This window comes from Lactuca serriola, chromosome 1 (assembly GCF_051521515.1).
Source record: "Lactuca serriola cultivar US96UC23 chromosome 1, Lser_US96UC23_V15, whole genome shotgun sequence".
NCBI classification, from domain to species: domain Eukaryota; kingdom Viridiplantae; phylum Streptophyta; class Magnoliopsida; order Asterales; family Asteraceae; genus Lactuca; species Lactuca serriola.
This window is the reverse complement of record NC_136408.1, coordinates 7679749-7692144: the sequence shown is the minus strand read 5'-3', so window position 1 is coordinate 7692144 and position 12396 is coordinate 7679749. Positions and strand designations below refer to the sequence as shown.

Here is a 12396-nt window from a genome sequence, read left to right as displayed (position 1 = left end):
TTTAAATACAAATACATAAAACAAAGCAAGGGAGATCCAATAGTTGACTAATTCATACAAAAGCTATAAACTTTTAAGTAAATTACATAAATGGTATTCATATTTGCATAATTATTTCACTTCAAGCCCACTTTTTTTTTAACTATGACAACCACAAGTTCTATTTTGTAAAATAAATCGTCTCTAACCTTATAAAATGACTAAACGGTACTTAGCTTCTTTAACTAAATTTAAATAAATAATTATTAAATGTTGTCCCTACTACCACCCCACCCCATCCCATCCAAGTGGTACAAGTAAGATATTTGTATAAGAGATAATAAGGCCCAAAACAAGTAATCTAAGAACTTTGCAATGTCCTCTACTCAAAATTACAAGTAAGGTGGTCAAGCAATGTTATAGAAACTTAAACAAAATACTATATCACAAGTAACTAGTCTAAGTTTTCCTTTCCAAAGTACGAGGTATTCAAATATAAAAATAACAGTTCGACTACACACAAATCCCCTTTATCTAAATGTAACATAAAAATTATTTTTACCCAAAGACTTTGCTATATGCTCACTTGTTAGAAAACTGAGTCTTTGCTCCTTTGTAACTTACTGTTACATTTCTCTTCTCCCTGCGCTCAAAATCAAATATAGCTTAGCAGATGGTATTTTATAAAAAGCAATATGCTATATTACTATTACTACTATTGAATTGTTTATTATATAGCATCTTACTTTTTTTCTTTTACAAAATTTTTTAAAAATCAACCTATATGTAGCTATGCCATCCAGATATATAGATCATTCAAAGTATATGTCCAAACAAAAGAATAATAATAATAATAGCAGAAATCACGTACCTGTATCTTGTTGCTTCATTTCATCACCCGAGTTATCACTGGAACCAAAATCTACTTCTTTATCTTCAAAAAACTTACGTGCAATGTCAAAATTTGGGCCTCCAAAATTCTCACTAGGACTGGGAGATTGTGTTGTACCTTGCATAATGTCAACCATTACAATCATAAGAAAGAATGTTTCCATAAGTCTTTTATAATCAAAGTCATTTTATTTACTAAAGACATAAAAAAAGGGTGTGTATATATATATATATACCTTCACCAGTAAAAAAGGACCTATCTTTTAAGCCAGAAGCATCATGGTGACTTGTTCCTGCTACTTCACTCGGCAGGTTATGTTGTTTAATTTCATCCACTTGGTCGTTACTCGAATGCTCACCATGATAATAATCTACTTCATCATCATCAAAATACTTATGAGCAAAATCTTGAAAGTTCATATCACTTTTTTTATCCTCATCGTGACCTTGGTCCTGTGTTGCAGCAGTGCCTTGCTTTTCATCTATTAAAAAGTTGCAAGAAAGAATTGAGTCAAGTATTTCAAAAATCAAATTGAACAAAAGAGATCATACCTTCATGAAATGTAATTGTAGTCTGGTGACTGTGTTGTACATAACTGACTTGAGTTGTGGAAGGCGTTGCAAACAAAGTTCTCAAAGATAAATCAGGATTTTGTGTCGCATTCCCTTTAAAACAATATCACAAGAAAGAATGAATGAGCCAAAAGTCTCTTAAAACCAAACTAATTGATCAAAAAGTGAAGAACCTGCACTACCTTCATCGAGAAGGGTAAATCTTTGAGTTGTGGCTGGTGTTTTAGGAAACACTTTATGAGACGAGTCTGGATTTTCAGTTGCATTGTGTTCCATGTCATCTATAAAATGATGACATGAAATTAGGAACCCGAAGTTTTTTAAAATCAAGCTAAAAGGTGAGGAACTTGCACTACCTTCAATGGGAAGCTCAAATCTGACTGTACTCTGCTCATGCTCTTTTACATGGCTGACTCGGGTTGTGGATTGTGTTGCAAACAACGTTCTCAGAGACAAATCTTGATTTTGTGTTGTTGCAGATGACAATTTCAGAGAAGAACCTTGACTTTGTGTTGCATTGCCTTTTGTGTCATCTATAGAACAGGATCAAAAGAAAAGAATAAGCCAAAAGTTTCTTTAATGCAATTTACTCGATCAGCAGGTGAACAAAATGCACTACCTTCAGAAGGAAGGGTAAATTTTAAAGTACTCTGCTGATAGTTTTCTACATGACTGGCCCAAGTTGTGGCTGGTGTTGCAAATGTTTTCACAGACAAATCTGGATTTTGTGGTGCATTGCCTTCCATGTCATCTATATATAAAAAGAAAGAAATGAGTCAAAAAAAAATTCTAAAATCAAACAAAATAGGAATTTAACTTTGACTACCTTCAATGGGAAGGGCATATTCGACTGTTTTCTCCTGAAGATCATCAGGAAAGGAAAATTTAATTGTATTCTCATGAAGATGTTTGCCATGACTGATTTGAGTTGTAGCAGGTGTATTCATTGACACTTTGAGAGATGAACCTGGACCTTGTGTTGTATTGGTGTATTCATTGACACTCTGTTGATTGTCTTCAACATGACTGACTCGAGTTATGGCAGGTGTTGCAAAAAAGGCTTTCAGAGACAGGTCTGAATTTTGTGTTGCATTACTTTCTGTGTCATCTATAAAACAGCAACATAAAAAAGAATCATAAATATTCAAATTATCTGATCAAATAGGTGAAGAACTTGCATTACCTTCATCTGGAAGACTTTCCTGATGTTCTTCTACATGACTGACTCGGGTTGTGGCAGGTGTTTTAAGAAACGCATTCAGAGACAATGCTGGATTTGGTGTTGCATTCTCATCTGTAAAATGATATCATAATAAAAAAATAAAGAGTCAACATTCTGTAGAATTCAAATAATCAATCAAAAAAACGAAGTTCTCCCACTACCTTTATCAGCCACAGCAAGACTGACAGAATTTTCCTGAGGGTCATTCACACGACTGATTCCAGTAGTGGCTGGTGTTGCAAATAACGTTTTCAGCGAAGAATAATCTACAAATTATATCAAAAGAAAGAATGAGCCAAAGGGTTTTTAAAACTCTAATTATTTTATCAAATAAATAAAGTGCTCATCCCACCTTGTACATTACTGATTTGAGTTGTGGCTGGTGTTTTAAATAAAGCTCTCAGAGTCGAATCTGGATTTTGTGTTGCATTGTGCTCTGTGTCATCTATAAAATGATATCATGATTAAAAAACAAGTCAACAACAGTCTGTTAAATTCAAATTATTCAATCAAAAAAATGAAAAACTCCCGCTACCTTTATCAGGCAAGGCAACACTGACAGAATTTTCCTGAGGGTCATTCACACGATTGATTCGAGTGGTAGCAGGTGTTGCAAATAACGTTTTCAAAGAGGAAACATCTGTAAATGATATCAAAAGAAAGAATGAGTCAAAAGGGTTTTTTAAATTCCAATTATTTGATCAATAGATGAAGTACCTTGTACATGACTGATTTTAGTTGTAGCTGGTGTTTTAAATAATGCTTTTAGAGACGAATCAGGATTTTGATTTGCATTATGCTCCGTGTCATCTATAAATGGATATCATAAGAAAGTGGGACTCCAAAGTCTTTAAAAGTAAAACTATCTGGTGAAGAACTTGCACTACCTTCAATGGGAACAGCAAATCTGACTGTATTCTCCTCAGGTTCTTTTTCATAATTGACACGAGTTGTGGTTGGAGTTGTAAGCGATGCTTTCAGAGATGAACATGGAATGTTTGTTGCATTATTTTCTGTGTCATCTACTAAATGATATCGTATAAAACGAATTCAGTGTCAAGAATCTTTTGGCATAAAATTATTTAATCAATAGTTGAAGAACTTGGCACTGCACTACCTTCCTCAGTGAGGTCAAATCTAACTGTACTCTGCTGACGGTTTTCTCGCAATGTGGCTGGTGTTGTAAATAAAGATTTCAGAGAAAGATCTGGATATGGTGTTGCTTTGCCTTCTATGCCATCTATAAAATTGTCAAAGAAAAGAATGAGTCAAAAATCTTTAAACTTCAAAATTGGATCAATAGATGAATTTGCACCACCTTCAGCAGGAAGGGCAGATCTGACCACACTTTGCTGACACTCTTCTGCATGACTGACTTGAGTTGTGACTGGTGTTTTTAATAACTCTTTTAGGGACGAATCTACACTTGCACAAAATACAGCAATCAGCTTTCTTTTCTGAAGATTTTGAAAAATAGGCACATAACAATCTTGGCTGACAGTTTAGTAACTGAACTAACCGGACCAGTTGAAAAACCCAACAGTTGCACCTCCAATTGCAGGAGTAGAAGCTTCGTCTATGGCAGAAGTTTGGAATTCTGGAACTTGGTCATCTGTGGATCAACAAGCATAAAGTGATCATAAAGAAACAAATTAATATTTTATACAAATATCTGATATCACAACAAGAGTAAAATCACAAGAATCCACCTTTCATGCTTTGACCTGCTACATCATCACTTTGGTTTGTTGAAGCTGGTTTCTGAAAGTCATCTGTTCCATGACTATAATTCCCCAAATCTTCTGCAAAAGTTTTTACTTCATTTGCTAAGAAAACATTGAAGGATTCTAAATCTATCATAATTGAAAAACAATATAAACAAACTACCTTGCTCGTTTCTTTCTTCTTCCTTAGAGGAAGTTACTGGATACGATACCATATCATCAACAGGAGCTGACAAAAAAAAAAAAAATGTTAACCGAGTCAATGATAGCATAAAGAACAAAAGGTTGACAAACCATCAACGTGTGAAAGGTCTTACATTCTTCTTCTGTAATCGGACTTTTATAAGATCCAATATCTCCAGGAAGTTGATTTGTGGCCAACCCATCAATAGTAGCTGCAAAAAGAATAATTAAAAATGAAATCAATAAAGGATTAAAATCATGTAAAGAACACATGAAATGTTTTATGGTCGCACATTCTTCTTTTGTATACACAGCTGGCAAGCTTTCTTCAATGGCTGGGTTCTCTTGAGCTGAAAAATCTTCCCTCAACTTGTGACCATCCATCTGTTTTTCTTCATCAACTAATGTGGGGTTTTCTGGTGCCTCTTTGCTTGTTGACGCATCAACAGTATCACATGTAATTTCATCAACAGCAAGACTCAAGGATGGCTCTGGTTTTTGGTCAGGAGACTTGGTTAAGTCTTCGAGCAACTCGGGCACATCTTCATTATGAGATGGCCTTGGTCCTTGGTCAGATGAACTGGTAAAAACTTCATGCAGAATGGGCTCTTTTTCATTCAGAGCAGGCTCTGGTTCATCTTTCCCAATTCCCTGGTCTTCCATGCCAAAACTATAATGACTTGTTAGTTGTTCCTGTTCAGATTGTTCAGATTCTCCATCCTGGTCATTTGTGTTTGATTCATGTTTCCTGACATTGTCAACACCTTCATCTTCATCATCAGATTGGCCCAAAATAGGGATCCCTTGAACATCATTACCAGCAGATGACACTATATCAGATTCCAACTCCTTTGCAGGCTCATTGTGTGCAATTACACTTTCTGTAACAGTTGCAGTTGCAGTTGTAGGCTCGTATTCAGCTTCGACCACATCAAACTCCTTTTCAGGCTCACTGTGTGTGGTCAAACTTTCTGGAACAGTAGCTTTTTCATCTTTAGGATCATTTTCATCCATGCCAAGACCCTGAAGCTTATCCTCACCCAATGTTGATTCCTGAATAGAATCTCTGTTAGGTTCAAGAACATCTCCTTCCACTACAAGATCCATCTCCTGGGCATCAACTATATTTTCAACATCTTCATGTTTCTGATTGCTAGCCTTCTCACCTTCTTCATTATCAGGGTCATCCTCATCTTTTTTAGCACAAGCTTGATCATCTGCAATAAACTGATTCACACCTTCGACCATTGATGGCTCTGCCAAAGCTTCAACCTCTTTTGAATTGCATGCAAGTTAATAAAATAAAATTATATTCAAATCACTCACATTACAGACTAATAAAACAAAGACAACGGTATTTGTTTACCATTAAAGTCAGACTCTTCTAGGGAAATATTATCACTCTCTTGTACTTCAACAGTCTTCACAGCAGAAACAGATGGTTCTTCAACCCTCGCATCATTTTCCAGCCCCTCTGATGTGGATTCTGATATTGTCAATTCCGTTTCTTTTTCAGAAACTTCTGGAACCACAGAGTTTTCTGAATTTACTGCTACCTGAACTTCAGCTTCCACAACTATCTCTGAACTGACATGAACTTCCTGATTCTGATTAAATACATGAGATCCATCTGAAAGTACATCAATGGTTGGCAACTCCAACGATTCTAAAGCTGATAAATTGCTTGTTCTGTCTACTATATGAGCATGAGTTTCGTTAGAAACTTCAGTTGGAACTGCTATAGAATCCTCTGGACTAGGCTCAGCTACTGCATCTTCAGGTGAGGCATTAAGAGCATCATCAAAAGTTAGACTCTGATGAGCCGACTCACTTGGCTGCTCCTTTTCATCAACCTTGATTCCACTGCGTGTAAATCGTCCTGGAGTGTTACGCGAGGAGAAACGAGCTACTCCAGTATTTTGCTCTATAATGGCTGACTGACTTGGCTCCTTTCTATCACTTCTTATTACACCACGTGTAAACCGCCTACCAGATTCAACAATAGCGGGAGTTTGCTCCGTCTCCATAACTTTATCATCTAATCCAAGATTCGCCATCTTTAAAATTGGTGTCTCCATTGAAATGGATTTTTCAACATGGTCCTCTGAATCGCTTTGTTTTATTTCACTCAATTTTGCCTTCTTTTTAGACCTATTACCTTCGCTCATTGCAACTTTTTTAGATGCAGGTGTCTTTTCAACACTCTCTTGCTCTTTTTTTGCAACAGATTCTTTACGTGTAGACGCAGGCTCAGGCTTAACAATCTGATCTTCAACAATAGGGTCTCCACTTCGTTTCCTAGAATTTTTACTCTCATAACCACTAGCAACTGCTTTCATTCCTTTTTCAGAAGCATCTTTTGATTGCTTTTTTGCAACAGTCTTACAAATAGGAGATTCACGCTTCTCGGTTTCTTTTACTATTTCTTTCTTTCCAACAGGAGGTTTCTTGTTTCCTTTCCCCTGAGCTTTTTGCACAACAGATTTTCGCCTGGTGTCCTTTTTAGGAATGTTCACAGGTTCTTTAAGAGGAAGAACCACTTCAGTTACTTTAGGCTGCATGACAGATTTTCTTCGATTTACATTCCTTCTACCTGCAGGCTCTGATGGTTCCTCAAGCTGTTGAACCTCAGCTTTGCTTCCAGAAGATTTCTTTGCAAGAGGAGCTTTGGACCTTGTAACTTTCTTTTCATTAATAGATTCCACTTTGCTTACATCTTGATCCACAACTGTGGGCGCTTCAACTGTTGCCTTGTTTCTCCTTGACTGCCTTGTGCCCTTATCAGCATTATTTTGAGTTTCAGGAACTTCAGCAATTCTCTCTTCACTTATTTTCTTTGATCTCCCACGCCCCAATTTCTCACCTTTATCTTCATTGCCTGTGTTATGGCTCAGATCAACAACAATGGTGTCCCTTCTAGTTCTTTTCTTCTCTACTGGAGGATTAGCAGCCTCACTATCATCCCTTCTAGTTCTTTTCTTCTCTACTGGAGGATTAGCAGCCTCACTATCATCCCTTCTAGTTCTTTTCTTTTCAGCTGGAGGATTAGCAACCACACTATCAGTGTTTAAAGTTTGTCCTCTAGACCTTGTAGCTCTAACTGGAACATCCTTAACCTCCTTAGAGAGCTCAACTTCTGCCTCATCTTTTTCTGTTTGTCTACCATGTTTTTTCTTAAATTGAGGACTCAATTCAGGTTCCTTAATGTCTTCTGTCACAGTTTGTGCCTTTGACCGTGTAACTCTAGCACGAACAACAACGGTTTCTTTAACTGGTTCACTTTCCTTTTCAACATCTTTAGCTTCTTTTTTGCTTGGCTTACTTTTTTCAGGTTGAGCATTGCCTTTTCCCACTGTGTTCGCCTTTGATCTGGTGACTTTGCCAAGATTGCCTTCAGTTTCTTTAACTTCCTCACTTTCCTTTTGTACATCTTTTACAGCCCTTCTACCTTGCTTCCTTCCATCAGCTGATACGACATCAACCTTTTCCAATATATGAGCCCTAGACCTAGTAACCTTAACAGGAATTTGTACATCATCAACAGCAGGTTCATCGACCTTCTTCGCCACAGATCTAGTTCTACCTTTGATCCCAGTAACCACAGGCTCTATAGCCTTCTGTTTTTTGCCAGATTGTTCATACTCAACTTCTTGACTAAACCTAACTTTCTTTGCTTGCCTTCTTGACACTGCAGATTCACTCTCATCTATGGCTTCAACTGAACTCTTTATACAAGCACGTTGTCGTGTTCCGGGTTTCTGTTTTTCCTGCTTTACCTGAATACAATATTGTTGAGTGAAATATCAGAAAGAGTAACTATTAACATGTAACAATGACAATTTGGTACACAGTAACATAAGCTTGAATATACACATATAAACAGCAATCCCAAGGTTGAAGCCTGTGAGATTCCAACTTGGATCAACTCCAATTTGGAAAGTTTCATACCAAATGATCACCACTAGGCCACCTAGATGGCAACTATTATTACCTACATCCATTTAATAATATGACACCTTTATTTTCTATGTTTAATTACTCTCCTGAGCAAACTTAGCAAAATACTCTTTCTGAGCTAGGACCATACTAAATGATAAGTATTGTGATAATGTGAAAACGATGTTGGAACATCAGACAAAAATAATCAAAAGTTTTGACAAGAATACTCCAATCAAACCTTATATATATATATATATATATATATATATATATATATATATATATATAAATATCCCTTTAATTTATGTTCCATAATCTTTATCACATTCTCACAATACTTATCATTCTCATATAATTGTAGCCCTACTCTTTCCTCAAAGTGCCAACTACATGCTATAAACTTCTATTATTAGCATTTATTTTAGAAATAGCAATGTTTGGAGAAATGATGGAATACTCACCTTCCCAATCGTCATAAAGCCAAGGAATTTGTAGTGTAAAAAAATAAACATCTTTTAGAATTGATCTCAAAGTTCAACGTAGTTATTAACCTCTACTTTGAAGATTAATTTAGTGAAGAAACCAAATTGAAGAGCCAATATTTTAGGGCACAAATTCAAGTTTAAATCTCGTTACGTAAACCGTGTGAACACCCACCAAAACATGAAAAAAGATAGCACAAGGAAATGAAAATTTACATTGAGAAGCTGAGAAAGCTTATCAATCAACACGGAGTTGGCAGAATTCGCAGGAATTTTGTGTTCCTTGCATAGCGCTTGAAGTTCCGTCCTTTTCATATTATGAAAATCCATCTCTGTAAAAAAAATAATAATAACTAAGTCGGTATCCAACAAAAACAAGTTCAAGTGCAAAAAACAAAACAATTAACCACAAAAATGCATCAAATCAAACCAAAAACACAAAAAAGCGACTTATTGCGGTAAACGAATCTATATAACAAACAACAAATAGTACCTGAGTTGGAGATTGAGTATTGTTTCAATTAATTAACTCTAAACCCGGAAGACGCATAGATTTAGACGATAGAAAAAAATAGATCTGTAAATTGAAATTTTGAAAAAACTAAATTTAGGGTTCCCGCTCTTGAGAAAGGAAAGGGGGGAGAATTTATTTTCAGATGTGTTGGTAGTGATTGTTGTATGCGTTCATCGGTTTTTTAACCAGAGAGGAGCGCGTGGGGTATTTCTACCGTCATGGTAACGGACACGCGCTGTTTGTTGACCGGGCTGTAAGCTTTTTCTATTTTCAAACGGTGTTATCCATTTTGGCTCAAGTAATTGAGTGTTGATTACGGCAAATTAAAAATAGATGGAAGTATGGAACGTATTTCTACAAGTCGAAATCAAATCATAAAATAGATTATGACAAATATAAAAAAATATATATATCCTTTTTTTAAATAAAAGAAATTAAAATAATAATAATAATAATACATTACTCTTATTTTTTTCTAAATCATTACTACAAACAGATTTTTTTTTTTTTTTTAAATTACTGATAAAATCATTAACATGTTTTTATAAACATAAATGGATAAACATTATTGAAATGGCATGTATCTCTCAAATATAATATATGGTCACAATACATGTATCTCTCAAATATAATATATGGTCACAATACATGTATCTGGTAAATATATAGTCACAACTCACAATGACATGTATATAGTAAATATATGGTCACTAAACTATAATTTGTATATTAGTTAGGTCTTTTTTCACTAACTAATCGAAATTTTTCTTATCATGACTTTTTACGAGCTTCTTGCACAAGAGCTTCTTCCACAATAGTTGTAAACCAAAGATGTTGGGAAGTTTTCAATAATTAATCGAATTTTTTTCAAATCCTTCAAGAAACTATTAGGATCACAAATCAAACAATATTTTAGGAAGTTTTTTTAGGTTTTTTTGTTGTATTAATAATTTTTTTATTAATTGTAAAGTTTATTGCGCTATTGTTATTTAAGTTTTTATAAATGTGTCTCGTCCGGTAAAAAATAGGGCATTATTTTATCATTTTGCCCAGGACATTGAAAATAATAGACCGATCCTGACCAAAATCATTATATATATATATATATATATATATATATATATATATATATATAATCACATATTTTATGCAATATTTAAGTATTTTTAGTTGCATTCAATCATTATTTACTATAAATGATATTTAATTTGTTTATATTTTGATTTTGAAGCTGGAAAAAAGAGCAAATTGCTAAGCTAGAGGTAGAGGCATTGGAAGCATTCATCAAGAAGAAGAAAATGTGCAAACAATGGTTGTCACGTTGTGGTCAACATCTTGCCACGACGTGGTGACGTGTCAGACATATAAGATTTTCGGGTGCTTGTTTGAAAACTTGGCGGCTACGTGAAGGATTGTTCACCACGACATGGTGAACCATTTACCACGACGTGGTGACGTGATTTTGGAAACTTATATATTTAATCATTATGTCAAAATCCAAAGGAGAGTTGCTATTGTCTGCAACTTTAGACGACCAAAAACCTCTTAGTAACCCTAAAAAGGCCAAAGATTGATTGAAGAACAAGATTCAAATAGATCCAAAGAAAATAGATGATGATTCATTTAGTTTGCTTGATTTTAACATGTTTACTCTAGTTTTCTCAATGCTATTTCATTTTTCTGACTTGGTTATGGGCTAATACCTTGTGCTTCCGTTTAGCATAGATGTACATTTATATTATGCATTAATTTCGATTTATATGGATTTATTTATGTTGGTTTTTACTCGTGTTTGATAGATCAACTACCTGGCATATTAAAGTTATGATTTTTATCATTTATCTACAAGTTATGTGTGGTTAGATGACTATTCCAATGGCATGAACTTGATATTTAGTTGTTCATGATCATAGAATAGTTAAATCTGGATATTTGACAAATCTTGAGGTTAGGTGGTAATGTAATGTTCATAATTTTTGTTATGTCGACTTGTAATGTACTTGTTCGTATTATGTAATGTTTTTATTTAGTGTGAGCCATGTTGTGATCTCGCACTTTTTGTTACCTTAAGTTCGCAGCTTAGCTGTTAACTTGAGATGTCTTTTTTATATTCATGTGAAACATATATAAAGGAATATTCGTTAGAAAAACAGGTAAGAGTTTTACGCATATAATAGTTCTTTACTGTTGTATCGAATTGTTCTGACTTTTTCATCAATCAAAGACAAATCTTATTTACTTCGTGTGTTCTTATGAGTCTTATCTTTGTTTGAATTGTGAATCTAAATATTCCTTCAATTGGTATCAGAGCGGTTGATCATTTGAGCTTTTTCATATTTTGATTATGTCGTGTTCATCGTGTTTTTCCAGATTTGTTCATTGAATTCTAGATCTATTTCGCATTTTGCAAATTGATCTTTAATTCATTGTTTGGATCGTTTGATTTACTCTTTTTCAAGTTCATTGATATGATTCACATTTTATTTCATTCAATGTGTCAAGAGAGGATTCACACTCAATCACATCCTATTTTGTTTCCTGAAGACTATGAAGTTTGGGTTCTTCACTTTGAAAATTATGTCACAGGGATTGAAACTTATGGATCTATCATCTGGAAAACAATCACAAAAAGGAATGTACAAGTATTCCAATACGAAGAAGGAAGTCAAAACTCAGGAATATTTTGAATTTATCATTGTTGATGATACTCAAACTGATTTTGTGGATAAAGACAATTTGATGAGCAACCTGAAAGCTTTCAAAATCATAAAGTTTGTTCTTCCTCCTGTCACTTTTCATTTGGTTAGAGCATCCACAATACAAGAAGTATAAGAGTTGAATAGTGTGATGACTATGATTGAATAGGAGTTGAATGGAATGTGGGTGATG

General features: G+C 34.7%; 1 protein-coding gene across 5 annotated transcripts in view; it reads right to left on the bottom strand.

Annotated features, from left to right (window-relative positions):
- The window catches only part of LOC145093263 (uncharacterized), a 57762-nt gene extending 48075 nt beyond the window's left edge, over window positions 1–9687 (bottom strand). Inside the window, exons 1-24 of one of the 5 annotated variants that reach the window (XM_079031516.1) lie at window positions 9487–9671; window positions 9210–9325; window positions 5939–8348; window positions 4866–5846; window positions 4707–4784; window positions 4553–4618; window positions 4375–4464; window positions 4185–4277; window positions 3984–4085; window positions 3783–3905; window positions 3553–3690; window positions 3383–3475; window positions 3201–3305; window positions 3018–3110; window positions 2827–2931; window positions 2627–2737; window positions 2270–2551; window positions 2063–2194; window positions 1800–1976; window positions 1617–1724; window positions 1423–1536; window positions 1107–1352; window positions 851–988; window positions 337–622 (exon numbers count right to left, since the gene is read on the bottom strand). In XM_079031516.1, coding sequence (XP_078887642.1) covers window positions 606–622; window positions 851–988; window positions 1107–1352; window positions 1423–1536; window positions 1617–1724; window positions 1800–1976; window positions 2063–2194; window positions 2270–2551; window positions 2627–2737; window positions 2827–2931; window positions 3018–3110; window positions 3201–3305; window positions 3383–3475; window positions 3553–3690; window positions 3783–3905; window positions 3984–4085; window positions 4185–4277; window positions 4375–4464; window positions 4553–4618; window positions 4707–4784; window positions 4866–5846; window positions 5939–8348; window positions 9210–9323 — 5916 coding nt within the window. In that variant the 5' untranslated portion in view covers window positions 9324–9325; window positions 9487–9671 and the 3' untranslated portion in view covers window positions 337–605. Of the gene's footprint in view, window positions 1–336; window positions 623–850; window positions 989–1106; window positions 1353–1422; window positions 1537–1616; window positions 1725–1799; window positions 1977–2062; window positions 2195–2269; window positions 2552–2626; window positions 2738–2826; window positions 2932–3017; window positions 3111–3200; window positions 3306–3382; window positions 3476–3552; window positions 3691–3782; window positions 3906–3983; window positions 4086–4184; window positions 4278–4374; window positions 4468–4552; window positions 4619–4706; window positions 4785–4865; window positions 5847–5938; window positions 8349–9209; window positions 9326–9486 lie in introns of those variants that run through there. The other 4 variants (XM_079031378.1, XM_079031585.1, XM_079031448.1 and 1 more) reach the window with 4 other exon arrangements.
- Between the last annotated feature and the right edge of the window lie 2709 nt (window positions 9688–12396).